The 22,287-nt window shown below is 37.4% G+C and overlaps 1 protein-coding gene across 2 annotated transcripts in view; it reads right to left on the minus strand.

Annotated features, from left to right (window-relative positions):
- The window catches only part of PCSK5 (proprotein convertase subtilisin/kexin type 5), a 256,481-nt gene that overhangs the window by 71,868 nt on the left and 162,326 nt on the right, over nt 1-22,287 (minus strand). For both annotated transcript variants that reach the window (XM_075021033.1, XM_075021034.1), the window contains exons 11-13: nt 18,026-18,143; nt 16,817-17,005; nt 6,679-6,815 (exon numbers count right to left, since the gene is read on the minus strand). In XM_075021033.1, the coding sequence (XP_074877134.1) occupies nt 6,679-6,815; nt 16,817-17,005; nt 18,026-18,143 (444 nt within the window). The remainder of the gene's footprint in view (nt 1-6,678; nt 6,816-16,816; nt 17,006-18,025; nt 18,144-22,287) is intronic.

Here is a 22,287-nt window from a genome sequence, read left to right on the forward strand (position 1 = left end):
ACACCTCAATTAACAAGAAACAACTTCTTTTAAAATCTACATGGTAGAACATTAGTGTACCAGCATAATTTCTTATTTATTTGCCCTAGTTATTTGGCAGATATATCACTGCAATGTCTGTGTTCATCACTAATATTTTACCTTCTCAGTACTTGAGTGAAGAAAGAAAAAATTGTTTGCCTCCCTGAAGCATTATCTGATGTTTTGGCAAGTTGTTTTTTTTTTGTTTGTTTTGTTTGGTTTTTTTTTTTGTGGAAGAATAAAAAGATAAATGTATATCAAGTCATCAGTTCAGGCTGTCAGGACACAAAGTGTGAACTTCCAAGTCCCCGCATTTCTGTCTATACTACCCAGTGAATTAATTCTGTGAAAGAGCACAACAAGTCAGCCCTGGAATAATGCCTAAAGTAATGATGCACAAAAAATACATCCTTGTTTGAAAAGACGGAACATAAGTTTGGTCTTAACCTATTCTCTTGATTATATTTATCTATGTTTGAGTACCTAGTTGTAAATGTCAAATTCTCATCAGAAAAGAAAGGGAACAGAGGAACAGGGAGTATTTATTTTCTGGATTTAAAAGATCCTGTTTTGGAGGCTGTTCTGTGGTTAAAATACTCTTCCCTTAGAACTATTATTTAAAAAGAAATGTAATCCAGGTATGTCTCTGCTCAAGAAATTCACTTAGTATACTTCATGCAAAATTAAATTCAAGCCATCTTCCTCTTCTTTCATTTCAATGATACTCAATAATTTGAGCTTTCATATTATTCACTTGGACTTTTTCAATCTGTGCAAGCAAATTAGTTTGACCTTTACAAGTGACTTTCTGTATTTTTCCCAATGTCTTCTGGTATCCTCCATTGACATGAGCAAGACGATACATTATGTCTCTGCTTTTACATTCATCCTTCAAGCAGTAAGCCACAATAAGCAAACCCACTATCTGACAGATGATAGCCCAATTCTTTTAAATAGTTTATACTGGGGTTAAAGATGGGAATCTGTCTCCTGCCAACCCAATTTAATCTTTCTGGGACACAAATTTCTGCACTTCATACAAAACCATCTCTGCTCTATACTCAGTTTTTGAGAAGAAACTGTAGGTGAGAGAATACATCACACGACAGTTGTTTCACACAGTAGCTTCCAACTTTTCACAGCTAAAGCAAAGCATTACTTTTTTTAAAGAGATATTCAATCCCGATTTAAAAAAAATGAGCTGATGAAGAGTCTACCACACCTGCTGCCAAACTACTGGCTAATTACCTTGGCTGTAGAACTGCATTCACCTTATTTTCAATTTGTCTTTTCCTACCTGTAGCTCACAGCCATGTAGCTCTTTAGTCCCTGCTAGATTAAAAAGACCCAAATCACATATTTTCTTCCTGTATAAACATGTGGGGATCAAGTTACCTCTCAATGTTCTTTAGAGTGATTCAGCTGGGTCCTTAAAGGAACTTTTCTTTTTAGGAAAGGAGTCACACAGTGAGCTCATTTTTAACCAGATATGCAGCCATCTCTACAGCTTTTTCAAAGCTACAGCTTCTCCACATACAGTTTCTATCCTTTTTGTGTTTTAACCCAACTTCTACAGCATATGGACCACAATATATTAGCTGCAATAAAAAATGTGTGTTTTGCTAAGTTATTCAGATCTTTTCTTCCTCATCATTATTATGCTCCAAAGATCACTAAACTTTCCAAGGGCTGATTTTATACTTCTTCCAGAACACTGGTAAAAATACTGAATACTAGAAAAAAGTATTTGCAAGAACCCACTAAAAATAACCACAGGTAAAGATGCTTCTCAGGCACAGTGTATTGTGTCTGGACTGTACACACATGGAAGGGCCTGTACTAACATTACTGCAGGAAGGATTGGTGCTTTGAATGTACACCTAATGCAAGAGGGCAGTGAAGGGAATAATGCAGGGTCTCTCAGGAGATTAGCTGCCTTTTAAGAAGGGTTCAGTAAATAAAGAGGGGAAAAATTCATGTGACTTGCCAGCAAATAAATGAAGCCTGCCTCAAGGCAGGTTTAATTTGCACAATGAAAATATTTCAATAACTAAGTATATATACATACACACACGCTTTTATAATGAATAAACAAAGTATGCACATTTAAGCCAAAATCTTTCTTTCCCCATTTTTGGCTGATTCCGTCATTTAGTTTGGCTAGAATAATCCTTTACCCTGCTTGTATTTAGTATGTAACAGAGGCCTCATATTGTATGTATAGGAGAAAGGGTATATCACAGTGTTTCACAGCAAGCACATGTCCACCTCCATAAACTCTACAGAATTAAATGCAGAAATCACATGCACTACTTTTATGAACTGGACCCTGCATTTCTTTACGGGTAACAGATGTGGCATTACCTTGCCAGTGGAGGGATATGATGACATGTTGGCTCTTTGTTCTCAATTTGATTACAGGAAAACTGCAGCTCTTAATTATAAGATCTTTCAATAGCTAAACAAACACATGCACACAACAGAAACAAGAAACAGGCATGATGTGATATCAGTGTGATAAACTGCAGGCTACGGTGATAAACTGAGAGGTACCATAAACTGTGTTTAAGCACCTTTTGTTTACTTCACATTTGTTCAGTGTGGAGGCTAATCCCAACATGCCCAAACAGCTGAGTTTATCCACCACTAATATAAGGCAGGCACTTTCAAATCTTTCAGAACAGAAGTGTTACTAGACAGCTTCCATCACAGGTCAACCACTGCTCTAGAAAGCTGGGGGACATATTACTAGACAGTATACAATGAACCACGATCTAAATTCACAACCAGACTGCATCTTGTGAAACCGAAATGCATGTAAAAACCTAACCAGTCTCAAGCACTGTTTCACACTCCAGTTAAAAGAAAGTAAAGAGTAAGTTCTGCAGCAGGATTCCTTCAGTGTATCAGCTTCCTCCACAACCTTTGGTTGGGCAGGTCTACTTTCTCCACATCCTCTGGCTTTACTGCCCCTTTTCTTCCAGAGTTGGGTCTTTAGGCTTTAGTCCTCATGAAGCAAAAGAAATCAGTCCCACGAGATTAGCTACTGTAGTACTGAGAAGAGTATATATAAAGTATTGATATTGATAAATCACTAAGATCTATACAACTATGTATGTAAAACAGGAGTGTGCAGGAACAGGCTTTAAATGTGAAGCTGGAAATGTAGCTGGCCACTTTTAGACTGTCCTGGTGACATAAAGGGGCTGGAAAAGATGTCTGGAGAATAGTTGGGTTAAACAATTTGCAAAATGGGTCTATGCTACTAACTCTTTTCTAGGCTTTAGTACAGGGAGTGTGCTAGGGGAGTAGCTGAAACATGTTGCACTGTGGCTGTCCTTCATGCCTGTTGGATGAACCAGTGGGTTCTGGTACACACAGAGGTGAAGAGCTACCCTAACCTGTCCTTCAAGCCAGAGACATTCCTGACTGTGTCAGGAACAACAAGTACAAGATGGAGTTGAAAAGAATTGATTTTTGTCTCTTTTAAGTAATTTGATTAAAATTAAATTACTTAGTTGTTGTTTAACTCCTCCCCTCTATCAAATTTTAAAGCACTGAAAATTAAAAAAAAAAAAACAACCCAAACACTAAACTGCCCCTTGAATCCCTGAACAGTTCTGCTGATAGTCTATGGCTGCTTTTCCAAATACATTTAATGAATACCCCTTTTGAGCATACTGGAAACTTTGCTCTGCATTTACTGGTGCAATTAACATCACTTAGCTAAGAACATTTTACCACTGCAAAACCATAGTGAGACATGATCAATGCAAATAAAATGAGTGAAAATTGAAACATTGGTAATGTTGGTTTTTCCTTTCAGAGCTCTAGAAGATGTTAATAAAAGATTTTCAAAATGCTGTGCTTAAAGTTAACCACTTGAGTATACAGCTGACATTTGAATGACACTGGCTACCCTAGAGTTACCACAGACATTAATAAAAAGTTGTTCACTGCTCAGCAATTTTGAAAATCACACTGATTATCTTGGTCTTCAATAGGGACTTATTAACCCCATATTATGTAACAGGTTTTAAAAATTTTGGCTCATGACTGCTGGTTTAGCATCCTAAAAAAAATTCAGGTTATGCAGACAACTGAGACAAGCAATAAGACAATATGATTTCATGGCCAGACAGGCAGAGAAACTTTTTTAAAAAGCAGAGAGATTGGCTATCTGGCCATCTGCTGCATTAAAAAGAACGTAATTTAGCTAATGAAGAGCAGAAATAAAGAACTAAAATTCTCATTCAATTCCAATTTCAACAGCAGTTGAGTGTGGCTGATCTCTGTGTTAGATTTTTTAGACAGAAAATTATCTAAGCAGCATAAAATCAGCATTTCCATTTTGTCATAATTTTGAAATTAAAGGGTTCATTTTTGTCCAAAGTAAAATGTATAAATCCAATTGAGTTTGGCCTATGCACCACCTGCAATAGGAAGGAGATAGGACAACTCTGTGTTCACACATTAGAATTCCTCCTGTGCCCTGGCTTGCTCTGTCACAATGGAAATAGTCTGACTGAGTTTGTAGGCTGCAGGAATGATTGGACCAGCTGGCCTCTGAGAAAGGCACATTTACCTGGAACAGGCGAACTGCACATAGCCTTCATTCCAATCAGAATAATTTAACAAACCAAATTTCAACCAAGAGGAAAACGAAGTACTCCATCTCCGGTGGCAGAAACATTAATGGGCCTTTCTTGGACAAAGTGGAATTGAAACAATTAACATTATTCTAGAATAGTCAACTACATGTACATGCCCTATCATGCTAGCCTTTCTTATTTTAAACTCAAAGCTTTTAAGCACTTCAGTTTGCATTTTAGTCAATGTTTCTTTATGTGTGCTTGTTATGTAGTAGAAACAATAGAAGTACTTATACTTAGTGAGGCTCATTTGAACAGTTTTAATGGCTTTCAATAACCCACTAATTCAGGAACAAATATACTTAAAATCCCCTATTGTTAAGTTCACAAGGATATATTTTTAGAGCTTCAAGTACTTTAAGTTAACATCTATGTCTTAAAATTCAGAATTTATTTTTAGCAAATGAGTGAGAAAACTCTTACTGCTTTGTGAATTTACTTAGCTGCCCAAGATGGAATGTATCTTTTATTTCATTAAATTATAAACTAATTCTATTGCTAATGCCATTGTAGTCCTAAATATATTTCATAGCCAAATTCTTATAATTAATTTTTATCTATCAGAAAGCAGTAATCAAATAGATTTGTCGCTTCCAATGTAATATTACTGCATTCTGACATGCTGTCCAACCAGAGTAACTGTTAATTTAGATTCAGTGATGAATGATTTCCAATACATCAGCAGTATTCGTCTCTCTAACATGTTTTAATCTAGATTGTTTAAGTGATATTTCACCTTTGATTATTTTTATTAAAGGGTTTCTACCTACTTTGATGTAGGGCTCCAAAGGAAGGACCTATATTCAGTATTCATGCATAAACAGTGGTATTTTTGTCTGTGTATAATATATCTATTTCAAAATGGTTTTTACGGTTTAAATTTTCAGTAAGTCCAAAGGCAAGTATATACTCATCTCCCATAACTAGCAAATAGAAGTAAGCATGTAGTCCCATGAGTCCCTTTGAAAGCCCTTTTCTCAATCTCCATTTCTTTCGAAGTGCTGATACTGAAATATGTGAATGAAACTGAACTGTGCAGTGGGAATTAAAAGGAGAAGAACATCTGTAGCCTCAAAAATTCTTACTAGGAGCACAATTCATGAGTGGATGAATGTGAGGTCTGGGCACTCTGTCCATATGTGCAGGAGCATGATACAACCTACTAGTGGTAGCAAGCCATGAATTTCTTTCTCTTGTATAGTGATATTTTCTAGTTGTGTAAACACCGATAAATGACACTTTTTCTTATGGGTAGGATAAAAAATACAAAGCAAAATAAAAAAACATAAAAATAAATCCATGGGCCCTATATAGCTGATATAGGCCAAGTGAATATGGGCCTTGTATCAGCCATGAAAGTCACAGGCAATATGAATACAGCTTAATAACTCTGGGTTGCTCTAACTTACGTTGAAGATCGGTCTGATAAATCTATATTCAACATCCAAGAAAACAAATGCCTGCATATGGGTATACTGTAACTTCTTTCAAATGTGGTACATGCAATTTCATGCAGTTTTGGATCTTTTTCCTTGAAAACTGCGACTAGTAAAGATTTGACTTTGTTTAAAGCACTGAGTCTTGGTAACCTGTCACATGGTACAGGGGCCTGTCTCTGCTTGAAGAATTCATGTCTGGTATGATGTAGCTCTAAATGGCCAAAGTCTCTTTTTATAATTTAAGGCAACACATGTGACTGCAAAGAAGAGGGCAGTTTATGCCTGAGAAGATGAAATTCTCCATGGAAACCAGAAGTAAGTTTAGAATAAAAGAGAACCACATGTCTTAAAAGGCAAATAACAGCAACATAAAAATGAAGAGTGCATTGATAACTGAAATTAAGAATAATGCTCTTCACAGAATAATGCTCTTCACAGCTCTGCCTTCACACTAAAACCTGTGATGTTACAGCTGTAAATAAAAGGTGGAAAACAGTCAAGGCAGTATGAGCAACTGCAAGCATTCTTCTGAATTCACTGAGCCCAAATAAAGCTTAGAGTCATACCTGGAGTCTTGAAATTTCTTAGCTGAGATGGAGTGTCACAGATTTCCAAGATCCAGTCACCTGCTGCTTTTTCACTCCAGCAGTGAGTAGTCATAAACTCCCAGTTTTTGAATCCTTCCATGGAATGATCAAATAGCCTAAAATAAATTATGACATTATTTTAAGTGAACCATTTTATTTGGGGAGCTATGCCTCCAAGTCTGCAAACTCTTGAATGATATACTAATTAGCCTATTCATTCATTTGTGCCTTTACATAACGTTACTCATGGTTTTCCCACACATATTTCAAGTACATTCAACAGTTTCTTGTCATTTTGGTGGAAGAGATTGTTTACATGCCATCATTTGTCACAATGTGAAAGAAGATGGAAAGAGAATTCATTGGAAAAAAAAAATATTGCTAATAATGCTTAATAGGATTCATGTGTCTTGGGAAAAGTGCATACAACACAGCAAATCTGTTGCTTTAACAGCATGATGTAAATACAAACAACTCATAATTTGGAAAGTTTCTGTAACATTTATTTTTGTCTTTGGATTGGAATACTTAAAAGGGGTTTAAAAACAATAAAATGTATTAAGTGACTGAGACAATATTAGCAATTCAATATATGTGACTTTTTGTGAGGAGATAAAATTTAACTGACCAAAGTATCACTCTCTTCAAACACTTGACAGAATTGAGCTTGAGTAAAACCGGGAGACTAATGGTATCTGGTGGTTTCATCTAACCAACAACATTACCATAATTTAATTACCTAGGTTGTGGGTGAAGAGGTTGGAGCTTAGGTCTGGATTATGGTAACTTCTAGTATGGGGGCCCATTTCAGAGGCTGCAATGTGATGCTGATCCCATGGGGGGAAGTGGAAAGAGGACTGGCCAGAGATTTTACTACCTAAACCTGGAATTTATTAATGAGATTTTGGAAAGACACAAGAGAATTCGCACTTTTATTCAGTGGTCACAGCGTGTTGCCTGGTACCCCAAAGCTATTAATGGGAGGTGCATTCTAATCAAGACTGTTGCCTTTAATAAAATGGCACAGCTCAGCTTTAAAAAATATGTATATATTTACACCTATATATATGTATGTATAGATTTCTATAGAGATACATGCATATATATACATATATTCATGTATATCTATTTTATATATAAGCATATATATACATATGTAGGTATGTATACATATTTATCACTATTTTAATTTGGTCTTTATGTGTGGAAATTCCACTGGTAATAGCTATGCTTAAATATTTTTTCACAAAACAAGATGTCTGCAGTAGAAAATACAATCGATTGAAACCCCTTTTCCATAAAACAGAGAAAAATCTAGTACTAGACTAAATACTGAGATATCTTTGCACTCACTTGATTCTTTACTGTTATTTTCTAAGCTAATTTCAAGCTTTATTCTCAAAAGGTTGTGAAGTTCAGCAAACATTAGGAAAGCAGGATACTTTTGTAGTAATTGAGTATATGTCAATTTCTGGTAAAAATTGCCACACAGGATGCGAACAAAATGCCATACTTCTTACTGAAAACTTTGGTCAGTCAGAGGCATATTGCATATCTGGTATTACTGCAATAGGACCTGTGTGGACCTGCATGCCTGGTGCACTTTATAGGACTCAGTCCAAAGCTGATTTTCATGCTCTCATTTGTGCAACCTTTCTCCATTTTAAATGAATGCCTATAATAGTACTCTTCTTTACTAGTGTTGATAACATTAAATTAAAAAAAAATAATTAGAATTAGGCTTCATTTTCATTGATAATTGGGTGAGATTTTCTTCTGAAGCAGTTCTGTACCTCTGTGTGTGTATGTCTATATGCGTATACACATATATTCTGCCAGCAGAACTGGCCTGTTTCATGACACTGTTAAATCGGTTGTTTGAATACAGCAAATCTCGCAAACATGTAGCACACGTTTCATTTACTGAAAGGGTAGACATTATTACGCAGTTATTACCCAGTGTTTGCATGTGGGTATGTTCAATTTAAGTCATTATGTAGGTTATTTCCAACAGTTAGTCAAATTGTCAAACCATGTTTTGCTGATAACTAATGTAATACTTTCTAAACACCCTGTCAATCCATCAAAGCAGCAATATTTCTCTTTGCCATTGCAGCAACTAAATTATACAGTATTATGTAAATACTCTTGAATTATATTGTAAATTCTGTATTCACTGGGCTTCCATTCACATACATGGAAACACAAGTTGCTGGGGTTTTTTTACTGTAATGAGTCCAATATTTCCCATAGTATTTTTTGTTTAATGGTGTTTATTTGTCACGTTTTGGAATTTTAAATTGCTGTTAGATTTCCATTTTAATATTGCATCATTCTTTTGAGTAATTTTGGGAGGAAGAGACAAAAATCCCTTATGACTTTATCATAGGTATATAAAACCACCTTTACCTTAAATATGCTATGGCTGAAACTGTAAGTTTTCATATATCCATCCATGGAAATGGGGAAAATCCAGTAATATTCTTTCATAGAAAATTAACTAGTTTTTGAAAAGACTACTTCTTTGGGAAAGGTTTGAATTTTATAAAGTAAGGTTAAAATTGGAATGTTTTAATGTATAAACTGTGTTTCTACAAAAGAATTTGCAAATGAGTCAAAAAGCTACAGAGATCAAAAGAACAGTTAAAAAAAAAAGTAGAAGGATACTGACTCTGAGGCTCTGTTTGTGTATGTTGTACATACTCAACGGTCCAAGTATTTTTGTGTTGCTCTGCTTATTCACTAAATTCTCAAATCAAAGAACCTGTGAGGTAGTACATGGATTTCCTTTTCAGTGGTGTTAAATGAATAAATGAAGTGATCAAATGTTCAGGTGTACTCTTCCTTATTCAGAAAGAAATACATATGGAATAGGATCTTTTAAGGAGCATGGAGCCAGTCCAGATAGTTAATTGATTTTTTATTTGTCAAATTGGTAGCAAGTCAAAATTCATATCAAGGACACACTTAAACACAGTTTATCATGGACTAGTAAATTATTAGTATATGGTCTGATGAATTGTTAGTTGACTATTACAGGTTATTATAGATTAAAATAGTTAAACAAGATTATTAGAATAATCTGATCATTTTTATGACCATGATCATATAGATCTGCAACATCTGTATTCATACATGTAACAAGCTTTTAAGTACCAAAGTGAGTAACAGCATTTGAATCTTTATAACTTATTTGTTAACATAACCACAACAGAATGCCAGATCTGTTATTCAACTACTCAGGTGACTGATCTTAGTAACAGGACATTCAAGTTTGAGTTGATGTGACTACATGATTGACTATATCCAGACAAACTAATTATGGGCTGCTGCTTATAATGAATAGCATTACATTTAAAAATAATGACTCTTCTGTCTCTGAGAAATTTTATGATATACTCATCACATGCCATATGTAGGTCTATATAAGAATATGTATGTTACGGGTTGTAGAGTAATATAATTATTCCCTTAAAACAAATTCAAGAGTCTTGGCCTCTTTTACAGCTACCACTTCAGCCTAGAAATTGCATCACCTTTCTATTTAAGAATATAACTTCAAGCAGAAATACTCATCTGTAATCAAATTTTACACCCAGAGGAAGACAATTAGCCACCTTCTTGGAATTCCACAACTGGGAACATAAGGCTAGTTTCTCACAGTTAAATCTACTAGCTTTAAAAAAACAAACAAGCAAGGGTGTCAGCTTTTTAGCAAAGAATCTCTAAGTTCCTAAATGCTCAGAAGAATTTGTTTTATGTTTTAATTTTATGTGTGAAAAGGCAGTGGGGGCAGGGGATCCACTTGGTAACACCACCATCACCCATCACAAACAATAAAAGGTAAATGCCTAAAAAGAGCTTTTTTAATATCAAGACCTTTTTTTCATCTCAGAAGGTGCCACTGCACCTGACGGACAGCCATACTTGTATATTGAACTGACCACATCGAGAGCCAGGAAGCCCTGCACTGGCTGATGGCTGTGGCTGCAGTGGAGTAGCTGGCAAGAGAAGGCTATTTTCTCCTCTGTAGCAGCAGTCTTTGTTTATGACGTGCTCCAGCCTACTAAATTGGCAGCCTGACAGGCCAGTAGTCCTTGCCCACTAGTCTAATTGGTCACAAGACTTCATGTGAGCTTAGAGTTTGAAAAGAGTACAGAATGCCTTCCCAAGCTGCTCACCTGAAAATGCTTTTGTCAACTATTCTCCTTAGAGCAGCTCTTCTCCACAGGGTGCAACCACCAGCACCCTGTGAGATGTAAGACACCTCAAACTGACTTAACCAAAGCTTCAGTCAGACCCTACTGCCCACCTGCACTGAAGTATTCAGGAAAAAAGAAAATGGTCAGAGAGCACTTCAGAAACTTTCTCACCTACATGTGTCAGGGAAGATCACTTAAAACTTCTGGATGTGGATCTAAAGAAGTTATATTAAAATGTATGTGTACACTTTTTTTTTTTTAAATTTCCATTTTACATCTGGTTATCACAGTTAATTTTATGAAGCAATGGAGATCTCAGCTGTCATGATAATGTTGTCTGGAGAAGAGTAGCATGAACTATAAGGTACAGTGCCTGCCAGCCTGAAGTAGTGGATAGTACAGCAACCACCATCTTTAGATATGGAGAGCTTATCCCCAGAGACTATGCATATCCCCCATGAAATGGTCCATCATGACCTATAGACATGTGGGGCTGCTGAGCTCCACACACCACACTGGTCAGCCAGCTGTGTGGCAATACTTACAGCCGTCTTCTTAAAAGCTGCATGTGCTTTCCTATTGAATTTTCAGTAAACCTTCAGAAACATCACTCTAAACAGGCAGAAATCCTAATGCAAAAGCATGAATGAACCTGGTGCCACATATACAGACTTCCTACCCCATCCTAGGTTTGAAAAGGGACATCTGATTAGGGTAAGGGCAGTAGAGGACTCTGTCCATTAAACAACCCAGTTTATTCCAAGTGAAACTCAATGTAGTAAGTATTGTAGTAAGATTGAGATGGTGCTAGTTTTCAAAAGGCTGGGAAAAGATTAATTCATTCTCACTATAGTAGCTGGGGCAAACGTATCTGCAAGAAGGAGAAATCCTAGGCATTCTTCCTCAGCCTGTCTTAAACAGCTCCTCTCTTTTCTATTTGGTTCAATGCAGACCTCAGAAGCTGAGACATTTAGCTGGATCCTAAATATGTCCTTAGTCACTTGTCTTCACTCCCACTTTGGCTATAGAAAATTAAGTCAAACTTTTAATGACAGGTTCTAATTTTCCACTGAAACTGAACTTGAGGTATTGTAATCTAAAAGCCAATACATGCCTGCTCTACAGATCCCTGATTAATTCTTTACTAGTCTCAGTCATCAAAGAAAGGCATGCATCACACTAAATCTCAGATATATTGCACTTCATTCTTCTTCCACATCTTTCCTTGAGCAAGTTACAGGATCAATTTTAGAGTTACATGGAGGATAGTGTCACTTACATGCATTCATTTACTCCTTTGCACATAAAACTCATTAGTGTTTTCTGCAGAGCTGAGCAAATCAACAGTATTTTTTACCCTTTGGCAAAAAAAAAAAAAAAAATTACTTTTTTTCTAAATGGATGTTGTGTCTGTAGTATCCCCAGAGCTCCCGACCCTATCTACTGCTAATACTGCCAGGGTATAACAAAAAAAAAAAATATTTCTAGAGGTGTTGACATTGCAACTGCACTTCAACAAATGGTAGAAGGGTAGTGGGATGTCTATTCACTCTGCCCCCTGTCCCCCTGTCCCTGCCCCCCCCCCCCCAAAAAAAAAAGGAAAAAAAGATATAGACAACCTGAATGAAATAAAACATAGCAAGTATGAGTTGTGAGAAACAGTTTTCCAAGAACTGCTTCATCCTGTAGACATAGTACAAGCAGAGGATTATTGTTTGCTCATCCTGGACTTAATAATACCACCACAGAGTCCTTTTCAGTTACTGTGACAGTAAGACTCAGTGTGAAGGTTAGTCCTATCCTTTTCATCATATCTGGATACATGAAATGTTTTTGTTATTAAGAGTATAATGTGTAAACTGCAATAAAGATGTAAGATGGACTGGTCCAGAAATCAAAATATGCTCCTATAAAGAAAACATTTGCTCTACTTCTGATCATCAAGACTTTTTATGAAGCAAACTAGCAGGTAAGATTAGATGAGAATACCTTCTTTTTGATCTAAGAGTTTCCTGCAGAGGAGGGTGTTATTAAAATTTACTGATTATCTAAGATTTCATGATAGGAAAGAGATGGTCACGAAAATACTTCCCTTTGTTACTGAACAGAGGTATTATTAATGTTAGTGCCATATAAGCATAGGAAGCTAGTGGCCTGGAAACTTGCCACCACGTGGCTAAAAAATTTCAGTTACGCAGTTCGAATGGCAGCAGCTGCTTTAAATTTAAAGGGCAAGAATTAAAAAAGTCATGACTTCAGTGGGAGACAAACGAGCCCTAAGGTTGCTTCTTCTATCGTCTTTGTATTTGGGTTCTCCTCCACAGCCCTGCTGTACTGTTTGTTAAAACTGACCTTGGTATCTCTCAAAAACACTCAGAAACCCATGCTGCCAAATCCAATGGCCGATTGTTTTTAAAAAGGGGATACTGTTCCCCTTTGTACTTAACTGTAGCCTCAACCTCACACCAGCCAGCACTTTCCAAGCCTGTATTTTCTTCTGCTGCAGTACATCCAATGTAATCATGTTTAGTACTTTCCAAACAACAAAGCAGATGTTCCCTGTAATGCAGTTTTTGAAGAATGCACATGAGGCTCAAGCCAGTGACAGTGTAATCCACCAAATGCCTGCAAAGGAATCCACATCGCCTCTGACTAACAAGTTTTCTTACTGAAGTCATTTTACGGCATGCCAACATTAAGGATAAAATATGCAGAAAAAAGGCCAGATATTGCCTTGAGGGACCTACTCATCAATGCACCAGAAACTACACAATGACTCTTCTTCCAGAATTGGTGGAGAAGTGCACATGTGTAAAATATACCTTTTGCACTTTAAGACGTTTTACCAGCAAACTGGTTCAAATTAAACCCAGATGAGTAATGGTAAAGCAATGAGGTTTTCCTTGGGTTCAGTAAAAACAGCTGGTATTGCTGCTATTAATCATGTACATGTGCATTAAAAGCTCTTGTATGTCTGAGAAAAGCATCTCAGTCAGGTAGTAGCAATGTAAAACAGCCTGTGGGACCTTTGCCTATAGAAAAAACTGCCAGACCGCTTGCTGCCAATCGATCCCTGCATGCTACTTGTACTTGAATGCATTTATTCTGATGTCCTCATCAATAATACTTTAAAAATCAAATGCCTTGCAACTAAATTCTCATATTAGTGAATAACAACACTCCTGCTCCAAGTTTCATTTTATAACATGATGCTAAAACATATAGACTCAATAACACTCAGTATACTACTAATTGCAAGACCACTAAGCTGTAAGACTTCTTCCAGCCAGACCAAATAAAACAAGCCTTGAAATACCATTTTGAAAAGTACTGTGCCCATATCCATCACTTTACCTTAAGAAAGGCCTTGTGAAGGCTCTAGGCATTTCAGACCTAGAGTTTGCAAAATACATTTATTTCTTAATATTAGTAGCCCAGACTTGTTTGTTTCAGCCATATGTGACTTACAAGTCAGTATATCTCTGAAGCTTGCATAGGAAGGGAATTTCTGGTATGAGTATTTGGTCTGTCATGAATAACCTGTTTTTTGGAAAGTGGCAAAATATTAAAAGGCTTTTCAAGTTTCTTTGTTTTCTGGTTAGCCTTCTGATACTATAGGATAAGAAACAGATGAACATCACCTTATTTTAATACACACATATGCGTTCTCTCTGTCTACCACAGGTACAGAAAACAATTACTTTCTAAGGTGCAGGGGTTACAAAGAGACTGATTGAATTAAACTTTGTACCTATTCCACATACCAGTCATCACCAGTGGTGAACTGTGAATACTGGAATGTCTTTATCTCCCACTTGCTGTGAGTCAGCTGCAAGACATGAAAGCCTAGAGCCAAAAGTTAGCTGTGTTAAGACCACTGGGTTTACACGAGATTATTTTGTTTGGATACCTAGCTGGAGGACTTTTAATTTTTTTCATTTTGAAGCAGGGAAGAACTGCTGTATGAAAATAGAATAGAAAACTAAAGAAGGATTTATTGAAACAGAAAAACACAAGCCTGTTTCATAACTGCTTAGAGGGTAGAAGTCTGCCTCTGCACTGGTTAGCAGGGGACAAATTCTTTGTTCAGTGTTGCAGGGAGATGCATAGATGTGTGGGCCCATATGCTTTATCAGTAAGGAACTGACAACACTCCTAATGAAACACATGAGATATTCTAGAGGGCCCCAAAATTCCAGAACAACTTTCTCTCCATCTGATGAATTAATGTCTACAGCTTGAAGAGTATTTTCAGTACACCTTTTCTTTTAAATTAACCTAATTTCTAACGAAAATGTGGGTTCACACTTCAATCAGAACCAAGTCCATTTGAGCTCCACCTGTCTCCAAAACAGGTCCTTACTTTCAAGAAGAAAGACAAGTCCTTCTGCCACTAAGGGACAGGAAGACACACAAGTCTCCAGGCCTACATAGTGACTCTATGAGCAGATCTGTCTTGGGGAATGTAGATGACGAGGCAGTCTGGAAAGCAGGCCATTCCCAATTCATTAAAAGCCCTGCAGAGTAGGACTAGGGATATAAACTTGTGAAGACTTGAGTGTGATAGCAGAAGAGTTCTCACAACATAGGTTTGACACATGGCAGCTTTTGCTGTTTCTGAGATACATTACATCAGCTAACATCAACTTTTTTTGTGGGAGCCATGCTTTGTGTACAGCAGAATGGCAGTAATACAAATCTGCTAGTCACCAAGGAAAAAATTTTCCCTATCATACTATGCTCTCAGCAGGAAGAAGATTTTCTTGTCAGTTGGAGAAGTATAGAAGCATTTCTTATTGTAACTGTAACTTATTTGCACATTTGGAAATGGGGTAGAGTTTGAGAAGGTTCCTGGGGTTTCTTAGTGCTTTAACCATCTCTGATAGGAAGCAGTTGCTCTTGATCACTGATTTAGCAAGATTTATCTGAGAAGGACTGCCAATGTTTTCTTCCAAGAAAATTTCTGCTAGTAGACTGGAGAAATAGAAATATCACTGAGAAGTCTTTCAGTTTGCTGAGGACAAATACTAATGATGCACCTCACCTCAAGGGACTGAAATTGTACTAATGTTGGCAATGCTGCATTGTATAAAGAGATACTTTTTGAGCCCAGTCTGGACAAAAAGGGACAATTTGATGCAGTGTCACAGTTTCTCCAAGAACATAACACAGAGGTGACAGGATGAGAAAAAGGACTGATCTTTCTTAGTGGTGGTTGTTAGAGTGGCTGGACATTCAAAAGCAAGTATCTATCACAGATCTGTGCAATGAAGGAAATGGCTGACTTTTAAAAATCTTAATAGGCTGTTTACAAATGGACCCCTTAATTTCAGAGTACTAGTGCAACTTCTCAGAGTTGTGCTACTAGGAGACTTTCATGGGTTAAGCATACCACTTCAATATGTATGGGGAAAAAAAGGATATGGAAATTGGTAACATCAGGAGTCATAACCATATTCACAAAGCTTAAAGAAAATAGTAGTAGCGAACTGCTATTCTGTCTGATTTTTATTACTAGTGAACAAAGGATAAGAAAGGAGAAAAATGAAAAATATGTAGAAATACACTTCCATTCAGCTTCCTTCTGTAACACTGAGCCTGTTACTATTTTCTTCACATTTTCCAGCCACCTATTAATTGGTAAGCCACAAAAGACTGTTGAAATTGACTAATCTTTGTTTTGGAGACGACGTCCTTCAACAGATTTACAGCCTACTCTTCTACTGATAAAGACAGAGATTGTCATCTTTGAGTTCATTTGTACTTCACTCTCCCCAACTCTTTCAGAAAAAATAATCAGCCTGTGTCTGTCAGTGAAGCTACTGTAATGACTTGACTGTTCTTTGCTGATGCTGCAATCTCAGTGCAAGCTCTGCATGCTGACTGGACTATGAAGTTGTGTTGTCATACTATACCTGTTGGCCAAGAGCTGTGACCTAGTTCCAGAAGGAGAGGTTAGGTAAATTGCCAAGTCTCCACGTCGAGGGTGAGTAATAGTGATGCGCACAACAACATGCTCCAAGTAGATCACATGGTGGTTAGGATTATCTGAACAGCCAGTGGCTTTGTAAATTGAACGGACAACGCTGTCAGGTCGTATTGTTCTATAATATAAGCATATAAAACAATATCAGCATTTCTTGCTTTTTCTGCAAAATAAGACAACATCTTTTTTTGCTTAGTAATGAACGACAGTGTTGGACAATTGTTTCTGAGAAGTCAGTAGCCTATAACCATTAGTTTTAACACTTCACAGCTGAAACTATCACCACAGGGTAATTATTTTACTGCAGCTAATGGCAACTACCTGGCTTTCTGTTAAGCATGTACACATGCTAAAAGAGGACAGTGAAAAACCTGTAATAGGAATAAGCCTTTGGGACAGAGCATTTTTGTGGATTAGTGGCCAGCTGAGAATTGTTGGGATTGTCATGGGATCACAGCTGGTTGTTAAGCCCCAGGAAATGCCTGGCATAGCCACAGTCTTTGCTTACGTAATAGCAAGTATTACATGTTAACTGTACCAAACGGCATCTGACTCAGCTGGTTTAAATTGGCACTACAGTAATATTAGTGCTTTGGAAGTGTGCCTTATGATTGATGTTGTCTCTGTATCCACAGAGTGCACATACAGAATTCTGCTCTAAAGCCTGGTTCTACAGATGCTGTCCTAGCAAGCAGAAAGCAGTTTAGTCAGCCTCTGAGCTAGCGACTCTCCTGAGGCTGTCTGAGAGAGGCAATATCATGCAGTATTTTAATGAAAATAGTATTTGCCTGTTAGATCCTGGACTGAAAATTATGCATGCATCTTACAAAGGTGACTGCAGTGCATACCAGCAAACATTCTTTTTCTTTGGTGCATCATCTATACCAGAATCAATCATTATCCAGCCTGGCTTGTTTTACACCTTCAACGTCTGGGGCGTTCTTTAAACTATGGCCATTTTCCAAGCACTACATGGAACAATGTTTACAGGTAAATGACCTGACATCCGTGAATGTGACAGACACCCCCAGTATAGCTGTCAAAATGACCCATTTTACACAAGGCAAGGGAGGGGTAAATTATACCCAATTTCTTTCCATAAGTTTATGCCAGCAAGGGTTTGGGCAGCGGGTATTACTTGATTTGCCGATCCGTGTTCTCCACACACACATGCTGTGGAGGGACCGTTGTCCACTTTTCTGCTTCTATCACCATTGCTTCAGCATCCATCAGTCCAAATCCATAGAGGTGGCTCACTGCAAGGTACAAACAGAATGGTTGCAATTATAGCACAAACTTTGTTTTTCTTCACAGACTAATTCCTGAAAGTCACATCCTAACAGGACCTGCTTCTTTTCTAATTCTTCCTTGCTTTTGCACAAAGCTCAAAAATCTCCTTGCCTGAAACAATAATGACCATATCTAATTTGTTCACTGAATCTGTTCACTGCTATATTACAGAAGCAGCAAATGACCATCATGAATAACAATGCCTTACCACAAGAAGCATGGACCAGAACTGCAGAGTGCCAGGGAGTAAAACTGCCTCTGATTGCACTTCGTCCATGTGCCTTAATTGAGCCCAGTCCTCTTATATGACATAACGTTAAAATGTGTAAAGAATCAGAGAAGGGTTATTTCTGTTATTGTAATACCACATGCATGTATGTCAACTTTGAAGGTAACTGAGACAGTAATTCCTGGATGTTTCATGCTCACCTGTACCTGTTTTTCATGCCATGGAGAGCCGGCAAGAAACTCAATGCCTAATAATTTAACTTTAATGCCTGAATGCCTTCTACTCAAAGAAGCAGAAGGCTTTAAAGCATCAACTTTCTTAGGATACAAAAAAATCAAACTTCCAAATGCCCAACACCTAGACAAGGTGAAGTATTTCCAACAGCCTTGTGCCAATTCTGTATCTTTCACTTTTTTGTAATTTTAAGAGTACTTGATGTAACTATTTCAAGAGTTCCAGCAGTTCACAAAGGCTAAAAGTTTCACTTGCTGAATCAGCTGTGAGGTTTTGGTTGCTGTTCCAATCAAAACAGAAGCTTGCAAATAGATTTTGATGAATTAGAAGAGCTGCTAGCTATGTTGTTTTATTGTGACAAATCAGTGCTCTTGGTAAAGTTCTGACAGGAGAAGGTGAAAGAAAAAAGCTTCCAGAAGGAGGATTTTAGATCACAAATATTAATAAAGCAGTTTTGCTTGCTACCACAGACAGTGCCACCAGAAAACCCTCAGAAAAACTTAAGTGCTATTTTAACCAGAAATGCGACAAGGTGTAAGCCTTTCCAACTGCACTTTGCAAAGAGTTTGTGAAAGCAGCCTCTATTCATTGCCAAACCAGAATTCAAAAGACTCCATCCAATAAAATCCCAACCTTGTCAAACAAATAACAGTTCAAAGTGTAAAAATAATCAGTGCTTAAGGATTCCATCTTCCAAATATGGCAGTATCTAATACTGTCTGAAACTGCCAAGTGAAGAGGGCTCCTCAATGGAAAATACTGCAATGTGCAACAACTGTATAATGAACTGGTTTTCTTCTCATGTCCTTCCCCTTCAGCCCCAAACTGAAGTGCACATAGCATGGCAATGTTCATTTGGAGAAAACTAAACACTGCTCTTCTGCCAAATGAGGCAGGTACAGTTTTCAGAAATGAAACACAATGACTAAAATATATGAAAATAATTAAATTCAGCCCTCCTTCAGCCTTCTGAATTCTCTTTAATGTATTCCACAAACAAATGGACTGGGAAAGAGATGTCCTATTTTTAGACGTGGGTGGAGGCAGCCAGAAAAAGGGCAAGGAAAGCTTAGATGGAGAAACTGTTTGTGCTGTGAAGATGGTTCCTGTGATGAAAAACTCCTTAGTCATAGATGTCATCTTGCAAAAACTGCACCTGCTGTTGAGAGCATATTTATCTGTGAAGTCATTTGTCTATTCTTACACTGCATGCATTGCTCTGATATTTAAAATTTTAATTAATAATCATTCTGTCTGCTCTGAAAAACAGTGGAAGGAATGAGCTTTTTAACTCACATGGTCTGTAACTGTACACAGTTACTCTGTATAGGACTACCTTTAAACAGTGAGGGAATAATTCTTCATTAATGGAAAAATCTTTTGAGCTAACCCACGGAAAATGCATTTTTAATTCCTGACAGCTAGCAACTTGCATTGGGTTAGTGCTCAGGATGTGCAGTTGTAAGATGCTGTGTGTTCAACCGAACTACTGAGCTCAAAGAAGAGCCAAATTTCTACTCAACTCCATAGATTTTAAGTCACTTCACCCTAGATTTTTTTTGCTCTAATATGCACATTAAAAATACAAATAAAATCTAGAGAGTGAACTTTCTATCTTTCCTACACTAAAAATTACTTTGAAGATAGAATTGTGTTCATTTTTCATCCAGGAGAAAAAATTACCACCCAAGGTTATGTGTTTGTGTTAATTGTGCATGATTCAATGCTTAAACTCTCTTGCATGAGAGCAGAGGTGGGAGTGAGAAGTTCTGCACCTGTTGGCTTTTTTTTCTACAGCTGAAAGAGAAGTACATTTTTTCCTTGAAAGGCCTTCCCATCGAAATAAAAACTTCCTGACAGTCAGGGGTACTCCTAAATCCTTCCATGTGGGAAGCTTCCAGGCAGCTGACATTTGGCTGTCTGCAACGTTAGTACTTCAAAGCCCTTGATCTAGTGGGTTGGTTAGCAGCTGCAGGTACCAGCAGAGGCCCATAATTTTCAAAGACTAAATAACAGCAATTTAGGAAAGAATCACAGAGTTAACAAAAGTAGTTGAACCCATGTGTCTTGGAGAAGAAAGCAGATTTTCTTTCCTACTGCCTTCAAATTGCGCTCCTTCATCTGTGTATATGATAGTACTGCTGTGAACTCTATGCCAGGGTGCCTCTCCCAGAAGTTAAAAATTACCTCAGCGGTCCACATGGGGCCATAAATGTCTTCTGGGAAACATCTGGAACTGCCACTGATTTGTATATGAATGGTACTAAGCTCACTTCTGCTAACCCAGATAGAAAAGCAACATTTGAAAGGTACTGATGATTGCAGAGCGAGATAAGCTGACCTCGAGCGCAAAATGCCCCAGGACCTTGCACGTACCCACTTAGTGCGAGCTGTTGCTAGGAATCATTGAGCATGTCAGAGGAGGTACAGGGCTGTTTTGTAAGAATATATTTGCCTTTCAGAGACAGAATAGGAATGTGAGGTTGGTGTAATGTAAGCTGGTGACAAGGAGCAGACTGTTGCTCTTGTTGAGCTGAAGGGTTGAAAACTGATGTCCTTGTGATCATGGTGTGCATGGGCAGAACTGTCCCTGAATATTCTCTCTATTCATGGAGCAATGCAAACTGATCTATTCCTATTCTGCAAAATCACAAGCATACACAGAGCTTTACAGATACAGGACAAGTTTCAGAGAAAAAACTTCCCTCCTGCAGCACAAAGTAAATATTGAGGTTTAGCTGATGTCTCCTCTTATCATTAAAGAAAATAAAATTTCTTGGGGCTAACGTTCATTTATTTATCCCTGGAGCAATTCCTCTATTAGCACACCATGAAATCAACGCCTGCTCACCTGCTGGATAGACATCCCCAGCTTTTTCATAATCCCTTTGTTTTTGTCTGAAACTGCTATTGAAAATTCAATAACTTTCTCATTTATATACAAAGAGCATGTAAAGCTACCCCCAAATTTAAGGCAGCATGTATATCCCACTTGACTTGACTAAGAGAAATATGAATGGCTGGTGTTGATAAATCATAACACAGAATCATGCAGAGTCCAGGAAAACTGGGCCCAGATACCGAAAACACAGCATTTCCAGCGCTTCAGTGCAGCTAAACTTGATTTGTTAGGCTGCAGTTTCATTGCCTATCGTCAAGATGTCTCATCAGTAGCTTAGATGGTAAGCCTCCCTTGCTATTTTACTCATTTTCTCCCTACTACTTTTTGGCCTTTAGTTTTCTATACTGTGAAATCAGCATTGGAAATATAAATATTTTGTATACACATATCAAATACTAAATCAGAAGGAGAGAAATGGTAATAACTTCAGTTTGTCAAATGAGGAATATGCAGCTTTCCTAAACGAGGTTCAGCTGTTTGATATGTAAATTATTATGACTTGCTCATTTATGCTGCTTTAGGATCTTGATCCAGTCTCATCCAGAATGACACCAACAAAATAGGAGTCTAAAATGCCCCTTATACTGTGGTTTTCTTAAATGTTGCTTAGCAAGACTAGAAGATGTGAGACTTTTGAGTTACTCTCATCCTATAAATACTTCAGACTGCCCTACACCAATATTTCTTTTACATTTACATCTTATTTGCAAATATAAAGCTCTAATTCTATATTACTTTAAGTTTC

Source organism: Buteo buteo, chromosome Z (assembly GCF_964188355.1).
Source record: "Buteo buteo chromosome Z, bButBut1.hap1.1, whole genome shotgun sequence".
In the NCBI taxonomy this organism is placed as follows: Eukaryota; Metazoa; Chordata; class Aves; order Accipitriformes; family Accipitridae; genus Buteo; species Buteo buteo.